This window comes from Panthera uncia, chromosome D1, assembly GCF_023721935.1.
Source record: "Panthera uncia isolate 11264 chromosome D1, Puncia_PCG_1.0, whole genome shotgun sequence".
Lineage (NCBI taxonomy): Eukaryota > Metazoa > Chordata > Mammalia > Carnivora > Felidae > Panthera > Panthera uncia.
This window is the reverse complement of record NC_064808.1, coordinates 26566325-26591168: the sequence shown is the minus strand read 5'-3', so window position 1 is coordinate 26591168 and position 24844 is coordinate 26566325. Positions and strand designations below refer to the sequence as shown.

General features: G+C 41.1%; 1 protein-coding gene across 3 annotated transcripts in view; it reads left to right on the top strand.

Moving 5' to 3' along the window:
* The first annotated feature begins 407 nt into the window (after positions 1-407).
* The window catches only part of QSER1 (glutamine and serine rich 1), an 81066-nt gene continuing 56629 nt past the window's right edge, over positions 408-24844 (top strand). The window contains exon 1 of one of the 3 annotated variants that reach the window (XM_049648540.1): positions 408-639. In XM_049648540.1, the coding sequence (XP_049504497.1) occupies positions 449-639 (191 nt within the window). In that variant the 5' untranslated portion in view covers positions 408-448. Of the gene's footprint in view, positions 640-694; positions 2483-24844 lie in introns of those variants that run through there. The other 2 variants (XM_049648548.1, XM_049648555.1) reach the window with 2 other exon arrangements.

Here is a 24844-nt window from a genome sequence, read left to right as displayed (position 1 = left end):
CGCCCCGGCTGGCCTGAGAGAGGCGGCCGGTGGCGGCAGAGGCCTCGCGGGCCGCCCGTCTGGCCCGCGAGCGGCGAGCGCGGGGCGCCGAGGGGAGGCGGGGCGAGGCCGTGGGGCGGAGGGGGGCGGGAGGTGCATCCTGGGAAATCCACCAACATGGGGCGAAGCGGCCACTGCCGCCGCCGTGAGTCCCGGCCGCGGATGCCGCTGCTTCCCTGACGCCCAGCTGGGGCCTCGCGGCGCGCCGCGGCCTGGGTTCCCCCGGCAGAGACCGGCCAGCGCGCCCTCCGCCCGTCCTCCCGCCGGGGCCATGTGAGGGGGCAGCTCCCTCCGCCGCCGCCTCCTCCTCCTCTTCCTCCCCCCGCCCCCTCCCTCCCCTCCCGCCCCCCTCACACTGGGCCCTAGAGGAGCCCCCACTGCTGCCCGCCCTCCCTACGCAACCCCCACGATGGACAGGAACTACGCGACCTCCGGCTTCGCGGACCCGCCGCCGCCGCCCGCGCCCCCCGCCGCCCCCGCCACCGCCAGCGCCGCCGCACCACCCCCCGCCCCCGCCTGGGCCTACGAACCCCGAGCCGCGGCGGCCGCCGCCGCCAGCAGCAGCTGCAGCAGCGGCAGCAGCCCCAGCCTCAAGGCCAGGTAGGGAGGGTGGGCGGCGGGGTCGTCGTGGGCCAGGAAAGGCCGGGGATGCGTTTGGGGCCTTCGCTCCTGTGCAGCGCCGCCCAGGGGTCCGGGCCGGGCGGAGAGCCTTCCACTCTTCTCCTAGCCCATGCCCGCGTCGGGAGAGGCTGCTGATGACTCCTATGAGGTGGTCTTGGGGTGGGTGGGGGCGCCCAGTGCAGGATTCGCGCCCGGGGCTGCTCGGGGACTATGAGTAAAAGGGAGGGCTGGGCGGGAGTCGTGGGTCTCCGTCACCTCGCGGGTCTTGGGCTCTCTCACATGGTGAAGTTTGGGTTCGTGCCTGAACTCGGCGATCAGGGAGACCCGGGACTGGCTCCGGGGGGCCGAGGGGGGCTCTGAGGAGTTCCGGGCAGTGACATTCCATTGTATTGGAATGGACAATGTGGTTGGGGACCCCGGCAATGTGAGGGTGGGGGAGGCGCGAGAGGAAGAGGCGTCGAGCTGTGTCTCTGACATTGGGAGACCCGGGAGGGCTGGATTGCGGGAGAACCCCTGGGGCGTGGGGGCCCGGGAGAGGGCCTGGAGGGGCGCGAAAGCTGCGAAGGGGCTGGGTGACATATGTTTGCGGTGGTGGCCAAGACTAAGCTATTTCTCTTCCACGCGTTCAAAGTTACTGTTGGGTTTCCTCCCCTTTTAACAACAGCAGGAAGTAAGGGAGCTTTTTTGCCTTCTGTATCTTGGGGAGACTAGGAGTTGGGAAGAAATTGGAGCGGGGGGTCAGCGAAGGCCATAAAGGTTGAAGAACAGAAGCATGCTTCTCCATCTCGGCTTCTGAAACCCCGGTTCATTATGTAGAGCGGGGTTCGGTTCGAGAGTTCATCTTTGCTCCATCATGACCAAGAGAATCTAAAATGTTGACTCTTACTAGATATTTAAGCTCGCGGGAAATGTGTAGTAGTGCCACACTTTGAAATGGTCCATTTGAATGATAACTGGAAGGCGTGGTCTGCTTTGGACGATTCGGGAGCGGGGTGTTTTAAAGCCACCTCTGCCGAACAATGCAGAATCTGGTAGGTGCAGCTTCTGATTACAAGGACCAGGGAATCCTGGGTTGCTAATGACTTCATCCTCAGCTACCAACAGGAAGCTTCGTGGCTTTATGATCTCATCAGATTTCTTCACTATTGTCACAACAGAAGTGAACTTTTTTTTACTTTATATATTACACTGTTCTAGATTATCTTCTTTGTTTTTATCAAAGTTCCACGTTCGTGATTTGGAAAATAATGTGTGAAGAGTAGCTGGTCTTTTGTCTTAAATACTACCTCGGGATGATTCTGAGAGAATGAGAAAAATTTGGTTCAAGAAAAGGGAAATAAGCTTTCTTAGAAAATTTTAGGTCCTTTGTTTAAAAGAGCTGGGATTTAAAAAATAATAATGTGATGTGCCAATTTGGAGCTAAATAATTGAAACTTTTCAGAAATAGTCATAACTTTGTATTATATACAATTAAGACATTTCAAGGAGTTTTATGAAAAATGTTTGGCACTTTTCCCATTGATTTTTTTTTTTGATGCTAATTTTACTATTCGTTTTTCAAGTGGCTTTTGCATTGAGTACGATAATTTACAAATTAAAATTACTTTCTCTTCAGTAAACAGTAATGATAGGTATTTGTGTATCATTTTTTATGTTTTAAATTAAAAGTATTAGGTAAATGGAACAATTTCTACCTAGTTATTTCTGTTATTTCTTTTAGCAGAATACTTCTGAGGCAAGAAACTAAAATCTACTTGTCATATTTTCCAAATGTTATTTATCACAGTAACAAAGAATGACTTCCCAAACACATTTGAAAACAGTAAGTAGATTCATTTGGGACACGTAATCTAAAAGAGATTTATTTTCTGTTTTTTGGAAGTTATTGATTCTTAAATGCTAAGCCCCCCCCTTTAAAAATATGTATTTTGGGGGTGGAGTCAACTAAATTTTAGCATAGAACATGCAGGTTTTCCCCCTCCCCCACCAACTTGCTTTGTTAACATCTTGTGTTAGGATCAGGCCATCTGTACAGGGCTACGCACACTTCTTAATTGTACCTCATTTTATTCTTCAAATTGTGCAATGTCCTCTTTCATTTCAGTTATATAGAAAATACTGAATCTGAAATATGGCTTGTAAGTCTTTAGCTATTCTGCATTTTTAGAAGCCTATTCATATTTTTATAACATTTTTAAAAGCTTTTTCATAATTCATATATCAGTTGAATGTTTTTGTTCCCCTTTGCGGCAGTTTCTTCTTGAAGGTGCAAATGAGTACTAGTGTAATGATATATGGATACTTATCCATAAAGAATTAGTCTGTCACCTTGTTTCCAGTAACCTATTCAGAAGTGAACAGATGGTAATGACATTCAGTTGTTACTGACATGGGATCTAACATCCTACTTGTGTCTTTGCTTGGTCCTGAGATGGAACATTTTCATCAGTTGATGGGAAAGAACGTGGTAAACAATTTTTCATTACTTTGAAATAATACTTTTTTGGTATAACAGCTCCATCAGATACGAGGTATTTCTCTTGTTTTACAATTAAAAAATAAAGAGCTAATGGGAAACTCCAACCGTTTATCTTAGGGCGTATAGAGGGTTTTCTGAATATTTCTGAATATATCTGAAATACTTGCTAAATAAATGGGAAATTCAGGGATAAAAATTGGTCCTATAAATCTCCATTTTTTTTTGGTGTGTTCTTCGTTAGTTTTAGGGACTGAATGACTATATCTTTGCCTATCACCATGCATTTGGAAATACTTTTGTGGGGCTGTCTTAGATACCTTTGTATACCTTTTGGAAATAAGATGATCATCAGGAAGCTGCATACCTGCTGCCTTTTTCTCTACCTGTTATTTATATCATGTACAGAATATCAAGAGGCTGTTTCCATCATAGTGATGATAGATATGTTTGTATTTGAATATGTACCAGAAAGTGACTAAATAAAAATGCTTTGTTTAAAGTAGGTTTATATCTGTTTTTGTAATTTTGTCACTTGAAACAGTCTATTTTTTTGCCACCAGTTTTTAAAATTTCCTGATACATAAGTTCTTTCTGATCGTATAGAATGTGTAATGAGTAGGGATAAGTACCCCTCCAAAAACCAGAAAAATAATTAACTTCTCTAAAACTGGTCAGCTATCTTGAGGACTTTTTGGGTAAGTTTTAAATCTAGAGTTTCTCTCAAGGCTTTTGGGAAAAGACCTTGTAAAATCACAATTTATGAGTAGAGACAATCCCAAATTAGTGAAGGGTTATTTCAAACAAACTTTTGTTATTCACAAAGTATTTTCTCATAGAGACCATGTTGTAAATAATAATAGATATATTTACCGAGCTAATTTGTGCTAGTTACTGTTTTAAGTGATGCATATGTGCATGCATACACAAAACACACACACAAACATGCTTAATCTTAATCCTCTGAGATAGGTATTATTTTTACCTTTTATGAATGAGGAAACTAAGGCATAGAGGCATTAAGTATAACAAAGTCAAAGTATAATTAAGTGTAATATATTTATAGCCACCTAGTAAATAGGGGAGCTGGGATTTAAACCTGGGCATTGTGGATCTGGAGCCTGCATGTTTAATTACTATATTGGACTACTTCATGGTAAGATAGTCTAACAGTGTAATCTGCCTATATTATGAGTTAAATGAGCTTTTATAGCTGGCCTAGAAACCTACCATCATTAGTATCATGTCACTGTTGACCTTTTTTTCCCAAGGGAAATGTGCTTTTTTTTTTTTTTAATTCTTCTAAATGTTTATTTTTGAGAGAGACAGAGTGTGAGCAAGGAAGGGGCAGAGAGAGAGAAGGAGACACAGAATCTGAAGCAGGCTCCAGGCTCTGAGCTGTCAGTACAAAGCAATGCGGATCTTGAACCTATGGACCGTGAGATCATGACCTGAGCCGCAGTCAGTCGCCCATCTGACTGAGCCACCCAGGAGCCCTGAAACATGCTTTCTTTTACTTTCATAGCACTGTACTTTGCTGGTTTTCCTCTTACCTTTCTAACCCACTGCTTTTCCCTGTTCTTCATTAATTCTTCCTCTTCTGATCTCTACGTGTCGCTTGCTCAGGACTTTTAACTGATACAATTTCTTGTGCTTTCTCCTGAGGATAATTACATCCATGCTATGACTTTTGTTTTTTTAAGTTTATTTATTTATTTTTGAGAGAGAGAGAGAATGAGCTGGGGAGGGTTAGAGAGAATCCAAAGCAGGCCCACACTGTCAGTGCAGAGCCCGATGTGGGGCTCAACCCCACAAACCGTGAGATCTTGACCTGAGCTAAAACCAAGAGTCAGGTGCTTGACTGACTTAGCCACCCAGGTGCTCCATGCCTATGATTTTAAATACCATCTCTGGAGATGCCTATGTATATGTCTAAGGCACAAACCTGTTCTGATCACCTAATCACATAAACAGCTACCTCTCTGAGCTTTTACTTGGGTATATAAGGACCATTTAGTGATGAACTCCTGCTCTCCCCACCTATTTCACCTCTGCTTCTCTAATAAGGCCTGTCTCAGGAAGTCACACTTTTGTCCATATAGTTACCCAGGTCAACCTGGGAGTTGTGTGTGCTTAGTCACCAATCCCTCCTGCTTTTTTTTTTAATCTCTTAAATATATCTTGAAATTGTCTACTTCTTTCTACTCCTTTCCCTTCTGCTCCACCCTGATCCAAGCCACCATTATTTTTCACAATAACTGCAGTCTCCTCCAAACTAAACAATCTTTAACCTTTTCTTCCTTCAGTTAACTCTTAGAGAATTCAGACTGATTTTTTTTTTTAAACATAAATTTGCTAGTTTGATTATGTTGCCCCTTTGCTTTATAAAACCTTTCCATGGTTACTCCTGCATCTTAGGATCAAGTTTTTAAAATTTATAAAAACAATGTATATGGCCCTGCATTTACTGGTCCATTTTAAATTCCTTGGGCCATTCTAAATTCCTTCCTACCTTAAAACTTTCATACATGCTGTTACCTCCACTTAGACAACTCACTCTTTCCCTCCCTTTTTACCTGACTTCTTAAGGTTTTTATGTCAGAGACTCACTGCCTTCCAACCTCTGTCCCATGTTGTTTTGTGCAATGGTATATATGTTTTCACACTGTATTTTAGTGTACTTTAATATAATTCTTAGAAATATCATATACTTATATGCTATTTATGTAATAGATACCTTCCTCTTTAGAATGGAAGTTCTTTGAGGGACAGTTTTGTGTACTGCTATATATCTAGTACTTACTCTAGTGTCTGGCATATAGATGGTGCTTAATACATATTTATGACACAAAAGCCTGAACTCTTGAGTTAGTTTGGTAATTGAAAGCCCTTTCCTTCCTGCTGCAGCTTCTACTCCTTGACCCTGTAGTAGGAACCAAGACAAAGGGCTTAGGACATTTGTGATTATCATTGGTTAGAAGTGAGGATGTGGGCTGCTGCTTGTTTTCTACATTTCCTTGCTATGCTCTCTGGAACAATGAATACTAAACTGTATCTAGCAAAACTTAGTCCAAGTTTTTTTTCCATTCATTAAACAAATATTTGAGTGCCCAAAGTACGCGAGACACTATTGCTTTATCCCAGGTATTATATATTTCTTCAGTGAAAACTTGAGAAATCATTCATTTGTGCATTCATTAAAATGTATTGAGCATCTTTGAGTTTCTGTTACTGAGCTAAGTTCTATAGGCTACCAAAAAAAAAAAAAAAAAATGAAAAAGACACTGCTTTGCCTTTCAAAGAACTTGTGATCCAAAGAGGAAACAGGATAATATCACTTGCTGCCTCTCTGCTTGGTTTCTAAATGTTGAAGTGCCCAGGGGCTTGGAGTTCCAGACTTTTTCCTTCTCTCCTCACTTATCCTGGGTGAAGTTGCCATACACATCATTTAACTTTCAAATTTATATTTGTATATTCATATCTAGTTACAACGGGGCCTCCGCATCATCTCCACTTGGGTATTGAGTAGGTATTTCAAACATACTATATCCAAAACATGGTTATCACCCTAAGCCCTAACCTGGTCCTCCTTTAAGCTTCCCAACCTCAGTAAATAAGATCACTTGCGGGGCGCCTGGGTGGCGCAGTCGGTTAAGCGTCCGACTTCAGCCAGGTCACGATCTCGCGGTCCGTGAGTTCGAGCCCCGCGTCAGGCTCTGGGCTGATGGCTCGGAGCCTGGAGCCTGTTTCCGATTCTGTGTCTCCCTCTCTCTCTGCCCCTCCCCCCCTCATACTCTCTGTCTCTCTGTCCCCAAAAAAAAAAAAAAAAAAAAAAAAACGTTGAGAATAAGATCACTTGCTTAGTAGTGCTGGCCCAAAAGATTGGAGCCACCTGTGATTCATTTCTTTCCGCCCATATTCATCCCCTCGGTAAATCCTGTTGGTTTGATCTCCATATCCATAATTTCCCACAGGACTGCGCAGTCCCTCCTATTGCTTTCCTTGTTTCCACTTTAGCCTTCTAGAGTTTATTAAATATGCAACAGCCAGTTAACATTGCAAAATACAAATCAGGTAATGTTGTGACCCTGCTTAAAACCTTCCATTGTTACTCAGAGGAAAATCCAACGTCTTTATCATGGCCTACAAGGCCCTGTGTGATCTGAGCCTCAGCTAATTCTCCAACCTCATTATTCTACTCCCCCTACCATCCTTCAGCCATGCTGGCTTTATGTCTGTTCCTGAAACATGTTAAGATTATTTGTGCCCTAGGAATTTTGTGCTGGCTGTTCTCTTTATCTGGTATTCTTTTCACAGGTCTTCCGCTTTGTTGCTTCTTCTGGACACCCAGGTCTTCACCCAGGCCTCATAAAGGCCGCCTCTGCACTATCTAAAGTAACCTCTCATCATTGCATCATATCATAGAGTTTTGTTTTCTTCATAGCATTATCACTGTCTGAAGTAGTTTTGTAGAATTATGTGTATTGTTACTAACCTTTCCTCATCCCACTAACTACCACTAATAGAATGTATATTCCATGAGGACAGAGATCTTGTCTGTCTTGTTCACCTCTGTAGAAGGCAGCTTGGAGTAGTGGTTGATAGCATAAACTCTGAAGTCAGAATTTTTGGGATTCTATTTTGACTCCACTTGCACTATGATCTTAAATAAGTTTCTTAATCTCTCTGTGCCTGAGTTCCTTGTATAAAATGAGCATTTTTGAAAAAATTTTTTATGTTTATTTCTTTTTGCGAGAGAGAGAGAGCGTGAGTGAACATGAGCAGGGGAGGGGCAGAGAAAGAGGGAGACACAGAATGTGGCAGGCTCCAGGCTCTGAGCTGTCAGCACAGACACCGGCACGAGGCTCAAACCCACAAACTACAAGATCATGATCTGAGCCGAAGTCAGATGCTTAACCAACTGAACCACCCAGGTACCCCAAAATGAGCATACTTTCCAGAGTTCTTGAAAATTAAATCAAATAACTCAGAAAAGTGTTTAGAATGGCATCCACATTCTGAACTATATAGAATATTAGCTTTTTTAAAAAAATTTTTTTTAATGTTTATTTTTGAGAGAGAGACAGAGCGCGAGTTAGGAAGGGGCAGAGAGAGAGGGAGACAGAGAATGTGAAACAGAGATCATGACCTGAGTTGAAGTCGGACGCTTAACCGACTGAGCCACCCAGGCACCCCTAGAATATTAGCTTTATTGTCAGCACTTAGGACAATGTCTGGCAGGCACATTATAAGTGTCTGCTAAACATTCAGCAAATGAATTGAAGCCCTGTAGTACTAAGCAGAATATTTGTTTCTTTTTAAGTGTTACCAAAATGCTTTGGGGACTTAGAAGGAAAAATTAAATAAAGTTCAAGGGGATCATGGAAGCCTTGTCAGGTATATTACATACATCTGACCTGAATTATTGTTAATGTTGCATGAATAGAATAAGGGATGAGCATGAAGTGGGGGTGCCTGGGTGGCTCAGTCAGTTAAGTGTCTGACTTCAGCTCAGGTAATGATCTCACTGCTCATAGGTTTGAGCCCCGCGTCAGGCTCTGTGCTGATAGCATCAAGCCTGAAGCCTGCTTCAGATTCTGTGTCTCCCTCACTCTCTGCCCCTTCCCTGCTCATTCTCTCCCCCCCACCTCTCTCAAATATAAACATAAACATTAAAGAAAAAAAATTTTAAAAAGGAGGAAATGGAATCAGACCAGTTAAGGGCTGATCCTTAAACTGACAGCATCACTTACGGTCAAAGCAGTTCTGGGCCCAGTGTAGAGTTATGGGAGAAAGACTATACAAAGGTGTGTTTCATTGGGGAGGTCAACAGAGTAACACTCTACCACAGTGTATTAGTGCTAGACTTGGACAGCTTTGATGACAGACTACGGAGTATAGTCTGTACATCTCAATAGGAAGCCTTGAAAGGTTTTTGAGAAGGATGATGATGATATGAGCAAATAAGTGTTGTAATATTATTTTCTCAGTTAAGTACATAATGCATTAGAATTGGCAGAGGTAGGGACACCTGGCTGACTCAGTCAGTTGCACATCCAACTCTTGATATCAGCTCAGGTCCAGGGTTGTGGGATGGAGCCCCGTGTTGGGCTCCGTGCCGAGCATGGAGCCTACTTGGGATTCTCTCTCTCTTTCCCTCTGCCCTCTCCCCAACTCACTTGCTCTCTCTCTAAAATAATTTTTTAAAAATTGGCATAGGTATAACACAGATACCAAATGAGAGGCAATTCATCAGTCCAGACAGGAGGGAGGTTGTATTAGTCAAGGTTCTCAGAGAACCTTGATTCTCAGAGAAATATTCTCTGAGGTTCTCAGAGAATATTCAAGGTTCTCAGAGAAATATATGATTTGTAATGGATGTGGATGGAGTATATGTATGTATATATGATAATTGTGGTATCTATCCATGTATGATTTATTATGAGGAATAGTCTCACACGATTATGGAGGCTGAAGAGCTCCATGCTCTATTCTTTGCAGTCTGGAGACAAAGAAGGCCTGTTGTGTAATTCAGTCTGAGTCCTAAGGCTTGAGAACGAGGGGAGCCCATGACATAAATCCCAGTGTGAGGGCTGGAGAAAATGAGATGTCCCAACTCACACAGTGAGGCAGGAAACGGGGGGCAGTTTATTTCTGGGGAAAAGGAGGCAGAAACATGCTTAATCTGGGTACCCAGTGGCCAGTGAAGGTGACCTTGTCATCTTTACACCTGTAGGCATCTATTTAATCTGTACTTAATCTCCAAATAAAGATAACAGTAAGATCATAATTTTTTCTAGCAGGATACAACTATCCTGTGTACAACTGAAAACCTGCCAGTCCCTTCCCCAGGAGAGCAGATTAAGTCCTTGAGTGATGTTTATTCTTCTCCTTGATATCCTATAACTTAAATACTGTGATGTAAAATTAATAATACTTAAGTACTGTGATAGAAAATCAGTACATCTTATGTCACATGATAAGGAAATAAGAGGAAAGAAAACAAATATACATGGACACAAAAACATAAGCAAAATAAGGAGGAAATACTCATGACAATTATAGTCCTGTTTCTTTAGCTGGTTATATACTCATAGCTAGTATTGTAACTACCTCTTCCACTACCCATTCTGTTTGCCTTCAGCAAGTATCTCAGCTGCCTGTGGTTCTTTACCTGGTCGGGTGACCCAACCTTCATTTCTAAAGGGCCTGTACCATTATGGTCCTGTTTGGACTTAGTTGTTTTAGTTTTCCGTTGACTTTAATTACAGGGCATGGTAATACTTGAGCATCACCTTAAGGGACTTCCTGTATTCCACACATACTCATCATTGCTTGCATTGCAGAGTATTTCAATTTCCCCTTGGTAGAGTAGGAATTCCTTTTTTTGTCTGTTGATTCAGAGGCATGAGAAGAAGCCCAAAGTGGCCGAGTGGCAGTCTTAACTTCCAGTCCAGTAGAATCATTGTTGAGTCTCCTAATGAAGCATTTTTCCTGCTGGATCTTAGACCTCCAGGCCAGCAGAGCATAAAGTCACTGAAACTGGGAGTTTCACTTAGTGGTTCACTAAGGATGTTAATGAGTGGTGACACTCTAATTTCTCCCTTGATTCCTAGGCCCATGAAAACAATAGTAGGCAACAGGATGATGATTCAGAACATATACAGAGTTCTAGAGAACCTTGCCCCAGTCCTCAAGGTGCCCCAGTCCTAGTTGGTGCTTAAATAGTCTTCAAGAGGCCATTCTACCATTCCATCAAGCCAGCTGCTTCAGGATGATGGGATACATGGTAAAACCAGTGAATTCCATAAGAATGGGCCCATTGTTGCACTCCTTTTGCTGTGAAGTGAATTCCTTCATCAGAAGGAATTCTGTGTTGGAATACCATAATGGTGGATCAGGCATTGGCGTTCCATAAGTCCACAGATGATAGTTGTGGCAGAAATCCACATCCAGAGTAAGTATCTATTCAAGAAACAACAAAGTGTTGCCCCTTCCATAATGGAAGCTGTTCAGTGTAATCAACCTGTCACCAGTAGCTGATCACCCTGCGGAATGGTACCATATCAAGGGCTCAGTGTTGTTATCTGTTGCTGGCAGATTGGGCACTCAGCAGTGGCCATAACCACGTCAGTCTCAACATGTGGAAGTGCATGTTGCTGACCCCATGCATAACATCCATCCCTGCCACCATGGCCATTTTGTTCATTAGCCCAGAGTGGCTGGTGAAGAATGTTCTCTGATATCCACAGACCAGGTCATTCTATCCACTTAATGATTAAAATCCTCCTCTGTTAAGGTCACCTTTTGGTAAACATTCACACAGAAAACAAATCTTTGATTTTTTTGCCCATTCAGGTGTGTATCCATATACTTTCTTTGTCAGCAGTTTTCCAGTTATGTTCCTTTCAAGTCCCAGGCCATCCAGCCAAACCATTGGCTGCAGCACCTGAATCAATATATAATTGCTCTTCTGGCCATTTCTCTTTTCAAGGAAAATGGACATCCGGGTACTCTGCTTGATGTTCTGCCTACCAGGAAGATTTCCCTTTACCACTGTTCTTCAGTGATATCCCAGAAAGGGACTGTAGTGCAGCAGCTGTCTCCTTTAGCTAGTGCTTACATATCTTACAGATAGGTAAACCAGGCCTAAGTCTTTTCTTCCTCTTTCAATGGATTGTAAGGGTATAGGCTGGGAGAGAGAAGGCAGAGTAACAGGAATGGGGACCATGGGGATTTCGGCCACTTTTTTTTTTTTTTTTTTTTTTTTTGTTTTTTTTTTTTGTAATACTTATTTTTGAGAGAGAGCACGTGCACAAGTGCGTGAGGGGCAGAGAGAGAGAGGGAGACAGACTCCGAAGCAGGCTCCAGGCTCTGAGCTGTCAGCACAGAGCCTGACACAGGGCTCGAAGTCACAGACCGTGAGATCATGACCTGAGCTGAAGTTGGATGCTTAACTGACTGAGCCACCCAAGTGCCCCCTTGGACCACTTCTTTTTTTTTTTTTTTTTTTTTAATGTTTTTGTTTATTTTTGTTTATTTTTTTTTAATTTACTATTTTTTTTAAATTTTTTTTTAATGTTTATTTATTTTTGAGAGAGAGAGAGACAGAGCATGAACGGGGGAAGGTCAGAGAGAGGGAGACACAGAATCTGAAACAGGCTCCAGGCTCTGAGCTGTCAGCACAGAGCTTGGCACAGGGCTTGAACTCACTGATCGCGAGATCATGACCTGAGCTGAGGTCGGCCACTTAACCGACTGAGCCACCCAGGCGCCCCTGTTTTTGTTTATTTTTGAAAGAGAGAGTGCAAGTGGAAGAGGGGCAGAGAGAGAGGGAGATACAGAATCCAAAGCAGGCTCCAGGCTCCAAGCTGTCAGCACAGAGGCCCATGCAGGGCTCGAACTCACGAACCACAAGATCATGACCCTAGCTGGAGTTGAACGCCCAACCGACTAAGCCACCCAGGCGCCCCTCCCTTGCACCACTTTTTAATGTAACTTTTCCCTTTGGGGCCTGCTTGGGCCTGATAGGTTATGTACTATGTCCATTTGATGATAGAGTATTGCTGTGCATATCCATCTTTATGGCTTGGTAGATCAGATAACACCCAGTTTATGATAGGTATCTTGGGTCCCGTGGTAACTTGGGGGCCCATGGTTAAATGTTCAGTTTCTGTTGAGGACCAGGAGCAGGTCAAGAGCAGTTTTTCAAAAAAGAGAGTAGTTATCTGTAGATGATGGCAGGGCCTTGCTCCAAATCCTAAAGATCTATGGCTGTAATTCACCAAAAAGGGCCTGCCAAAAGCTCTAAATAGCAGCCCTATCTGTTACTGACACTTCAAGAACCAATGGATCTGTTGGCTTATATGGCCCAAGTGGCAGAATAGCTTGCACAGCGGCCTGGGCCTGTTACACATCCTTTCTTGTCACTCAAAACTAGCAGTTTTTTGGGTCACCCAGTAAATGGGCCAGAATAACACACACCCTAGTAAGGAATATGTTGCCTCCAAGTCCCACTAGGTACATCTCATGCATCCTTCTTAGTTGTATGAAGCCCAGAGACAAAAAACCTATCCATCACCTCAGTAAGGATATTTCAACATATCCCATACCACTGGGCTACTAGAATTTCACTGAAGTAGAACACCCCTGAATTTTGTATTTTCCACCCACTGTGATATATAAATGTCCTACCAGTAAGTCTAGAGTATTTGCTACATCTTGTTCAGTTTGTCTAATCACCATAATATTATCAATGCAAGGTGATCAAGATCTGTGCAGAGTAAATTATGACCTAGAGCTACCGAATCAATATAGCCCTGAGGTAAGACAGTAAAAGTGTATTGCTGGCATTGCCAGCTGAAAGCAAACTGCTTATGGACAGGTATGGAGAAAAAGGAATTTGCCAGATCCATAGCTGCATACCAGGCACTAGGGAATGTGTAATAATTTGCTCGAGCAATGAAACCACATCTGGTACAGAAGCTACAGTTGGATTTGCCACCTGGTTAAACATAGCAATCTGCTGTCATTTTCCAAGACCCATCAACCTTCTGTATAGGCCAAATACATATGAATGGAGATACGGTGGAAATTACCACCCCTGCATCATTCAAATCTTTGCCTTGGTAGCACCAATCCCTGCAGCCCCTCTGAGGATTTAGTATTGCTTTTGGTTTAATTTTTTTTGAGGTAGAAGCAATTCTAATGGTGTCCACGAGGCCTTATCCTCCATAATAACCCTCACACCACAGGTCAGGGAATCAGTGTGGGGATTCTGTGAGCTGCTAAGTATGTCATTCCAATGATGCATTCTCAACCTGGGAAAATAACCATAGAATGAGTTCAAGGACCCACTAGACCCATGTGAGATGAACTTGAACCTGACCTCCATAAGCCCCTACTCTTTTTAAAAAAAAAATTTTTTTTTTTCACGTTTATTTTTTTGTGAGAGAGAGAGACAGTGTGAGTGGCGGAGGTACAGAGAGAGGCAGACACAGAATCAGGAGCAGGCTGTAGGCTCTGAGCTGTCTGCACAGAGCCCGACATGGGGCTCGAACCCACGAACTGTGAGATCATGGCCTGAGCTGAAGTTGGATGCTTAACCGACTGAGCCTCCAGGCGCCCCAAGCCCCTACTCTTGACTACTGGGCTACAGTGATGTTTTGGGTCTCCTGGAATTAGCGTCAGGTTATAGCCCACATCCAGTAGTTCCTGAAAGGTCTGACGTTATTTCCTTTTTTCCAGTATACAGTTACCCTGGTAAAAGGCAATACATACATAGGTCCCTTTGGAGAAGGCTGAGAGAAAGATTAACAGTATACATTTTCAGTAATGTACTGCGGTCCTCCCTCATGGGGACTTGGCCTCTTTATTCAAAGACTTCTGAGTCTGGGGCCCCTGGGTGGCTCAGTTGGTTAAAGTGTCTGACTCTTGGTTTCAGTTCAGATCATGATCTCACAGTTTATGAGATCAAGCACCACGTGGGGCCCTGTGTTGGCAGTGCTGAGCCTGCTTGGTATTCTCTCTGCCCCTCCCCAACTCACGCACACGTTTTGTCTCTCAAAATAAATAAAACTTTAAAAAACTTAAAAAAAATTTCTGAGTCTGCAGTCTGGTTCAAGTCTGGGAATTGACTTAAGGGCTTTTTTATTATTTGAATTAGGCTTTTGTTCACTTGACCTAGAAATTTTGTGCTTATGTAGATTAAGAATTTGGTTGGCTTCCTGTCTGTTTTACTTTCAAGGAACACCATAATCAACATCAAAGGTCTAAGTGATTCAGACTATTCAGATTGCTGCTTTGAGTCTGCTGTCCATTACAGTAACCATGTCCACCTTGCCTTTTGTAGTTGATTGACTCTTGGCCCCTGCTACCCTGGAGTCTAATTATACTCATTGTATTTAGGTTAATTGACTACAGTTTCTACAGTGAGGTTTGGCCCACAGAGATGGGTGGTCACAGAGCACTCCACAGATGTCAGGATTCCCTTCACAAATTTAGTCCTCACAGTATTGGTGAAAAGTATGTCTTCTGGACCTTCCCAATGTGGGGAAGTAGGTCTTGACAAACCTACTGGAACATTCTAATCTCCATAAGCCTTTGAATCACTTCTTCTACATTAAACCAAGGCATGTGGGCATTTCCAGTTTGCTCCTGGTGGCTGGCTGCCTTTTAGTCCATTCTTCAGCTAACCAGCCAAAATGCTAGAGCCTTTTCCAGCTCCCTAAGCTGTGGCATTAAATGCAGAATCTCTGCTTAGTGAGCCCATGTCAATAAATTTGGCCTGATCAAACCATGTTTCTTCTACCGTTAGATCCACACACATGCCCATTCCCATACATGGTCCTCAGATTTTTGTCTATATAAGTTAGAAATCAAAGTATTTCTTTTAGACTGTAACATACTTCATCCTGGACCTGACACATTGTGCCTCACCTTTAGGGGCCAGTTGGGACTTCAGTCTAGTTATGGGTCTAGAAACACAGAGAGGTGGTAGGGATGGGTCCTGAGGAGAATCAGCATTGTCTTACATAGCAAGTGCCTCAGGGGAAACCATTACAGATTCATCAGGCAGTGCAGAATTAATCCCATCAGATGGAGAGGATGCTTCTACTGCGGGTGGGGAAACCTCTTCCACCAGTAAAGAAGACTGGTAAGAATTTAGAGGCCCAGTGTCTCCAGCTTCATCAGATCTTCCCACATCTTGCCATCCCAACTTGCAGGATCTCATTCTTCTTTCCCAGTCAGTGCCCTTACTTTAACAGTAGCCGCCCTGTGACGCTGAGAGTTCAACTCGTGTTGTAATTCTACCACAGGATGAGGTTCTACATGGACTTTCAGCCATTTCAGCCCAGTGGCTACAGGAGGTAAGGATCTCCTTCAGGAACACCTAGAAGCTCTTAGGTCATTTACTGCACTAGAGCTGGGAATTTGAATCACTGAGCTCATCCTCTCTTTTCACCACTTTGTCCAGTGACATTAGGAGCAACCAGCCAATGTCATATTCATTAGTTTTCCAAAAAGGTTTCAAAGTATCACATACAGAGTCATTTAGCTCCTTGATGCTTATAAGGGGATGATGAGGAATATCCAGTGCAGATATTTTGCATATCTCTATAAAATAGAGTTCATGCCATGGACTATCATTGCTCTTTACAACTGGAAACTTTAATCAGATTAGAGAGCCAATTGCGGAAACCCTAGGACCATTTCAGAAAACTCATCCTTAAAATTCTCTTCCTCTGTAACCAGTCTTGGTACCAAAATCTGTATTGGTCAGATGTTTTCCAGAGAAAGAGAACCACTAGAACGAATACACACACACAAGTATATATAAATGGAGATTTATATATATAATGCAAATTTATCATGAGGAATTGGCTCATGCAATTATGGAGGCTGAGAAGTCTCATGATCTGCTGTTTGCAGTCTGGAGACCCAGGAGAGCTGATAGTATAATTCAGTCAGTTGTAAGGCCTGAGAACCAGGGGAGCCCATGGTATAAATCCCAGTTCGAGGGCAGGAGGAAATGAGACAAGATGTCCCAGCTCAAGCAGGAAAAAAGATACAAATTCCTCCTTCCTCTACCTTTTGTTGTATTTAGGCTCTCAGTGGTTTGGATGATTCCCACCTATATTGAGAGGGGCTATCTCCTCTACTGACTCCATGGATTCAAATGCTAATCTTACCCAGAAACACTTTTTTTTTATATATTTATTTTTTGAGAGAGCCCCAGTGGGGGAGGGGCAGAGAGAGGGGAACAGAGGATCTGAAGTAGGCTCCGCACTGACAGGCTGACAGCAGTGAGCCAGTGGGCTTGAACTCACGAACCAGGAGATCATGACCTGAGCTGAAGTCAGACGCTCAACCAACTGAGCCACCCAGGTGCCCCTCACCCAGAAAACAGTCTTACAGACACACCCAGAAATAATGTTTAATTTGGGCTCTCTATGGCCAGTCTAGCTGACACATAAAATTGACCATCACAGAGGGTGTAGAAAGGAAGAGATGGGTATAAGAGACATTCAAGATAAAATTGCCTGAGATTGTTGAAAGGGTATGTGTTAAAAGGTAAGCAAAAGGAAGTACTGACCTTTTTCTGGTGACTGGAAGAAGAATGGTGCAATAAAAACAAGTAGAGATGTTCATTCATTTTGGTCAGCGAATACACCATACACCTCTTCTAGGCTTATTGGGAGTTCTAGGCAATTAAGACGGACAATTAAGACAGACAAATATAAAGTCTTGTGGAGTTAATATTCTTGGGGTGGGAGATCAGACAAGCAAATAAACAAGAAAATGTCCTACCCGAGGAATTAGTATTTCCCCAAGATTTGACGAAAGGGCTCGTGCAAATGTCTGATGACAGAAACAAGTCTGATAATTCCCCTCCCTGACATGATCTTACCCTAGATCAGTGGTTTTCCAATTTACGAGTCCTTCAGATCACCCAGAGGGCTTGTTGAAACACAGGTTGCTGGGCCTAGACCTAGAATTTCTGAATCAGTAGGTCTGGGGTGAAGCCTAATAATTTTCATTTCTATGTGATGCTAATGTTGTTTGTCATCTTATCATCCTTGGCTTCTTGGCATTGTCTCTGCTTAAAAATAAAGTATTTGTCCTCAGCCAACAAGACCAGAAAAGTTAATATAGGAGTCTGAATAGACATTTGTGTAGAAGACAACAGTAGAATCTTAGAGATTAATATTTCTGAGAATGAAGAGTAGATGGCTGAGAACTGAACGTAAGCTGTTGGCGATAAGTAGCATTTGTTGAATACCTACCCTGTGCTAGGCACTGTTCTGATATTTCTGTTACCTCATTAAATTTTCACAAGTCTGTGCAATAGGTCCTATTAGCCCATTTTACAGACAAGGGAACTAAAGCAAAGAACTGTTAACTTGTTCAAATTCACATTGCTGGTCAGTGGCAGAGAAAGGATTTAAACCCATGAAGTGTGACTTCAGTGTGCTGTTAATCACAGGGTGTTCATCCCTTGGGGAAAACTTTTGAGAGGGGTGGGGGTTTAGGACGAAGTCAAATTGGCAAATGAAAAGAAGTCAGAGCCATTAGTGATGGGAGACTTAACAAGAATATTGAATCTCTTGGAAGTTAACATGTATGCTGGAAGGTTATGCTTTCTCAGTTATTTTAAAAATTAGAATAATTTTTCCACAACATACTTTCACGAAAAGTTCTTGAAGATAACTTGGATACGTGAGTTTATATCAGATTGAATGGTTGCCATAAGGTATGGGAATTTCAGAGATTTTACCAAGCACCTCTCATATATTAAATACTGGGGAGTTTGGGATATATCAGTGAACAAAACCAGGATGCCTGACCTGGAATTTAATTTACACTGGAGTATGTGGAGTGAGACAGATGATAAATAATAAACATAACTAAATTATTTAGTATGTTTGGAGGTGATACAAGAACAAGAAAACATGGGGTAAGGAGGAATGGAAGGTGGGTTGTGAGGCAGTGTGGATTAAATAGTTTGGACTGGGCAGGCTAATTGAAATAGTGATATTTGAACAAGGACTTGAACATGGTAATCTTTTGAAAAGAGAAGAAATATTTTACATTGAGAATAGTACATCAAAAAGGGTGTTTTGGTTTTGTTTTCTTTTTTGTGCACTAATTCAAATATGACTACATGTTTCTGTGGGTTTTTTTTTTTTTTTAATTACCTACTCCTTTGCTAAGCTTGCTTACAAAAAAAATCATTTCTTTGTTATGTGTTTATCCTTGGTTGCTGCTACTGACTGCTGTTTTCATTTTTAGCAACATGCTAGATGACTTCTTGTTACAGGGCTGCTCTGATCAGTTTCCTTATTTTCACTCAGACCAGCAGAGGCCTTTGCAGTTGCAATCAATTCTCTTTTCATTTTGGTCAACAGTAAGCATTTGTTAACCAGTGTGCTAGCTGTATGCTAATATGTGTGTACATATTGCATAATATGAAGAGGTAAATGGGAGGACACGGGCTTGTTTACCTTTCATTTTTTGTAGAACATGACCTCAGATTCTCCCTTCCCCTCTTGTTTTATCTTTGAATGAAACATATTTTTCATTGTTTCTTAAACAGTAGTAGGTATGCCCTTACCATGGGGTCTTTGGGCTGTTTCTCGGCTAAGACCAGTCTTCCCTCTGATAATCTGCATGGCTTTCTCCTTCAATTTATTCAGCTCAAAACATCACATTGCTAGAGGCCTGCTTTTCTAGTACCCTCAATGGAAGGGTGTACCCCCACCCCCATCACTGTATAGCCTAGTACCTTACTTGAAGTTTCTACATAGCACTCATCAATCCTTGATGTTAAATATTTCTCTGGTCTTCTTGTTGGTCCATCTTCATTAACTTGGTGGTTTCTTGACCGTCTACCTTGAGCAGTTTTTTTTTTTTTTTTTTTGCCATGTATCTGTCATATAATAACTTCAATAAATATTGATTTACTAAAGAATATATTTAATGTTGGCATATATTCGGCTTTGACTTGTTATCTCATATTCAGAGTTGAAATTTGACATCCATAAGTTTAAGATTCTTTAGCAATCTATGACCACATAGCTTGCCTATGTTGGTAAACCTGTCAGCATTTATGGGGTGTAGCTAAACATAAAATAATGAAATTTACATATGACTTCATTCTCATTACTGTGTGATCACTGATCCTATTTAAATAACTTGAGACCAGATTTGTCTGACCCAGTGAAGCATGACAAACACAAAAATGTGGATAAGCTAAAATACTTTTGCTTGGATCTGCTTAAATTAGATGGCTTAACATTTTCAAACATTTCTCATACTGAGCAGACTGCAAAATGAGTATTTCTCTGGTAAAGCAGCTGGTACTCTCCTCAGTTAAACAGACATTAGACTAAGTTGATTTGCCCAGAGCCACTAAGGGTCTAGTGGAATAATGTCAAAATAAAAGTGTGAATGATTTGGAAGGATAGAGGATTTAAATAGAATGGTGCATTTAGTCATTCATTGGTTAATATCTTTGTATTACTTTCTTTTTAAACAAAAGCAAATCTCTCTGCCCCTCCCCTGCTTGTGCTCTTTCAAAATAAATAAATAAACTTAAAAAAATTAAATAAGAGCTAGTCTAGTATATCAGCTAGTTAATCTTGATCTATTGTGTACCTTATTATGGTCAGCTTAGCATCATCTTCATAAAGTATACTTTGGGTGAGTATGAATGTTATTCACACTTAACAGATATGTTTATCAGAAACTTTAAGATAGTAGGTTTGTAAATTAAGAAATTGTTTTTACCTGTTGTTTAAAAATAGGGTATATACCTTTTCTTTAATGTTCATTATAATTTCTTACTTTGCATTAATCATTGTTGTGAACCAGAAATCCAGAACATAAATTAGCTACTTGGAAGTTTATTTTTCTACTACAGACAATAACATTTTTATTAAGGAAAATTTCCAACCAAACACATATAGAGAGAATGGTACAACAAACCCTACATATTCATAGCCAGCTTTAAAAACTTTAATACATGGTTAATCTTTTTTTTACGTTTATTCATTAAAAACTTTTTTTTAATGACTTATTTATTCTTAGAGAGAGAGAGACAGAGCATGAGCAGGGGAGGAGCAGAGCGAGAGGGACACAGAATCCAAAGCAGGCTCTAGGCTCTGAGCTGTCAGCGCAGAGCCCGACGGGACTCGAACTCACAAGCCTTGAGACCTGAGCTGAAGTCCGATGCTCAATGACCTGAGCTCATGACCTGAGCCGAAGTCCGATGCTCAACTGACTGAGCCACCCAGGCGCCCCTATTTATTTATTTTGAGAGAGAGAGAGAGAGAGAGAGAGAGAGGATCCCAAGTTAATATCGTGGAGCTCGACATGGTACAAGGCTCAAAGCTACGAATTGAGAGATCGTGACCTGAGCCGAAACCAAGAGTCAAAGGCTTAAATGACTGGGCCACCCAGGTGCCCCCCTACATGGTTAATTTTGTTTCATATATACCTCCAACTACTTTCTCTCCCTGCTTTGTATTTGTTTTGTATTTTTTCAAAGTAAATTTCAGGACATGTATGTATCTCTTTCAACCATAGTGTGTCTCTGAAAGATAAAGGTTTAAAAAAATTTTTTAACATAACTTCACTATATAGGATATTTTAAGGCAGTCTATTTGGTCAGTGGGGTTATAAATTTCTGGAAGTTTCCTTAAGAAAGCAGAAGTAGTGAGCTTATAGATGATTTCTGATTAATTTATATTAAAATTTCTAGAGAACAAAAAAACAGCATACTGAGTATCAAGGTGAATAACTTTGGATTTTGACTCACCTGGGAATCTTTTTTTTCTGCTCCAAAGCGTTATTAGGTTCTTATATTAAACCAAAGGTGTATAAATGTCTAGAAATCTAGTGTATAAATGTGAATTGTCGTGATGAATGTATATTAGACAGACTTGACTTACCTAATGCCAGAAATCCTAGATCACATGAATAATAGTGAACAAAATTGTGACACAGTAAAAATTCAGCTGTACTAGTTTCTCATAAAAGGAAGAAGTTTAATTTGGTAAGGGAACTGGGCCACAAGATACAATGAAGAAGCTAAAATAAAAAAAACATTTCATAGCACCTATACAATTGAATTATGGAAATTTGAACTCTGTTATGTGTTGTGAGAAATAATCAACTATATAGTAGTTCATTTTTAATAATTTCTTTAGAGCCTGAAATGAAAGATAATCATGAAAACCCACACGACCATTTTTGTCTACTTCTTAAATGAGTATGTTAATGTCTGGAAATTACAGGTAGTTAATACATTGCAACAATTTGAATTACAAATTAATTGGCTTTGACAAATGTATTTGGGTTTTTTCCCTTGGGTTTTTTTAAATTTAAAAAAAATTTAAGTATAGTTGACCTATATTATTATATGAGTTTCAGGTGTACAACATAGTGATTTGACAATTACGTACATTACGAAATGTTCACCATGCTAAGTGTAAGGGACATCTGTCCCTATACAAAGTTATTGTAGTATTATGTAGTGTATTCCGTATGCTATTTTGGTCATCACTGTGGCGTATTTATTTATAACTGGAAGTTTGTACCTATTTAATCCTCCTCACCTATTTCACCCCTTCCCCTTTGGCAACTACCAATTCTCTGTGTTTATGAACCTGTTTCTGTTTTGTGTTTGTTTTGTTTTTAGATGCCACATATAAGTAAAATATAGTATCTGTCTGACTTCTTTCACTTAGTATCCATGTTGTTGCAAATGGGAAGATATTCTTTTTTATGGCTGAATACCACATCTTTTTCCATTCATCTGTGGATGGACACTTAGGTTACTTCCATATCTTGGCTGTTGTAAATAATACTGCAGCAAACATAGGGGTGCATATATCTTTTCTAATTAGTGTTTTAGTTTTCTTTGGGTAAATACCTGGAAGTGGAATTACTAGATTGTATGACATTTCTTGTCATAGATTGTCATTACTAGACTAGACTAGTAATTGTCATACTAGATTGTATGATATTTTAAATTTCTTGAAGAACCTCCTCCATGTGGCTGCACCAGTTTTCATTCCTACCAGTCGCACATGAGTGTTCCCTTTCTCCACATCCTCACCATTAGTTATTTCTTGTCTTTTTAATTCTAGCCATTCTGACTCGTATGAGGTGATAATCTCATTGTGATTTTGGTATGCATTTCCCTGATGATTAGTGATGTTGAGCATCTTTTCATGTGTCTGTTGTCTGTTTATATGTCTTCTTTGGGAAAATGTTAAGATCCTCTGTTCATTTTCTGATTGGATTGTTTGTTTTTTTGGTGTTAGGTTGTATGAGTTCTTTATACATTTTGGGTATTAACCCCAAATGATATAACCCCATATATCCAAATGATTGGATATATCATTTGCAAATATCTTCTTCCAGTCAGTAGGTTGCCTTTTCATTTTGTTGATGGTTTCCTTTGCTGCGCAAAAGCTTATTGGTTTGATATAGTCCCAGTTGCTTTTTTTTGCTTTTGTTTTCTTGTTTAAGGAGACAGATCCAGAAAAATATTGCTGAGGCTGATGTCGAAAAGTTTACTGTCTTTGTTTTCTTTCAGTTTTATGGATTCAGATCTTAATATTTAGTTATTTAATCTATTTTGAGTTTATTTTTATGTACGGCCTAAGAAAGTGGTCCAGTTTCATTCTTTTGCATGTAGCTGTACAGATGTATTTCTTCTAAAAGAAAAGTGCTCTAGAAAAATACTGGAGGTGGGAAAAGTTGGATCTGAAAATTTTGTCTTTGTTGAAAGGAAAGGTCAGTAATGCAGGTGATGACAGAGATAAAAAAGGAAGATGATGAAATGGAATTTTGGAATTGTGTCCAATCCAGGCCTTGGTGCCTCTTGTTATGAATATAGCCAAGCATATGCCACATCACCATCACATTTCATTTATTTCCTGACAGAACAACAGACGGAAACTCTTCATAGCCTTGACTTTGGCATCGTTTTTCTTGGGCATCTGTTACAAATGCCAAAATCTGTCTCTCTGTGTGAATAATGTTTGGAACTGATAGACTGATTAGTGAATATGCTCTACCACTCCACCTAGGCAGGAAATACCATACCTTTCACCTTCTTAGTGAAAACAAAAACACCTTTTAGCCAACTTTATTTAGTATTATCGTTTGTATAAAATGAAGCAGGATTGTTTTGGTAAAGATCATTAAAGATGTATATAACAGTGAAAACAAATTTACTTATTTCAAGAAATCATAGTTGATTTGACAATAACTTGGTACAAAGTACCAATTGCACTTCCTTTACACCAATTATCAGTTAAAGGGCCCTGCCTAAAACATAATTTTGTTCCTTTCATTCATCTGAGGCCTCATATTAATGAGGCCCAGTTTATAGTTGGGGGGCAGGGTTAAGGAACCAAAATAAGGATAATGAGATTTTGAATGAGTTGCAGCAGTGTGAAGCCACTTTTAGGCCCATGAAGGGGCAGGGCAACAAGTTATTGGGAGTCCAGACTTAGCTGTAGTTGTAGAGGGATGCAGCTTGGCTGGAACCATGGTTGTGATGGAGGGAATGAACAAATAATGCTCAGACTTCTGGGGCGCCTGGGTGGCTCAGTAGGTTAAGCATCTGACTCTGTTTCAGCTCAGGTCATGATCTCATGGTTCTTGAGTTTGAGCCCTGTGTTGGGCTCTGCACTGACACATGGAGCTTGCTTGGGATTCTCTCTCTTCCTCTCTTTCTGCCCCTCCCCCACTTGTACTGTGTCTGTCTCTCTCAAAATAAATAAATAAACTTAAAATTAAAACAAAAATAATACTCAGACTCCTTTCATCTGCCTTCTGATGTTCTACAGAACATATTTCTAATGGCCCCGAATGAACCAAGGTGATGCAATGAATAGAAGTTACTTGTGCTCTGAGGTAGTCTTAAAAATGAGCAAATGAGGGGTGCCTGGGTGGCTCGGTCAGTTAAGCATACAACTCTTGATTTCAACTCATGAGCTCGCAGCTTGTGGGTTCAAGCCCCACATTGGGCTCTCCCACGCTGATGGTGCAGAGCCTGCTTGGGATTCTCTCTGTCTCCCCCTCTGCCTCTGTCTCTCTCTCTCTCTCAAAAATAAATAAATAAACTTAAAAAAAATTTTTTTAATGAGCAAATGAAGGCTCGGAGAAGCTGTAAATACATTGCTCAAGGTC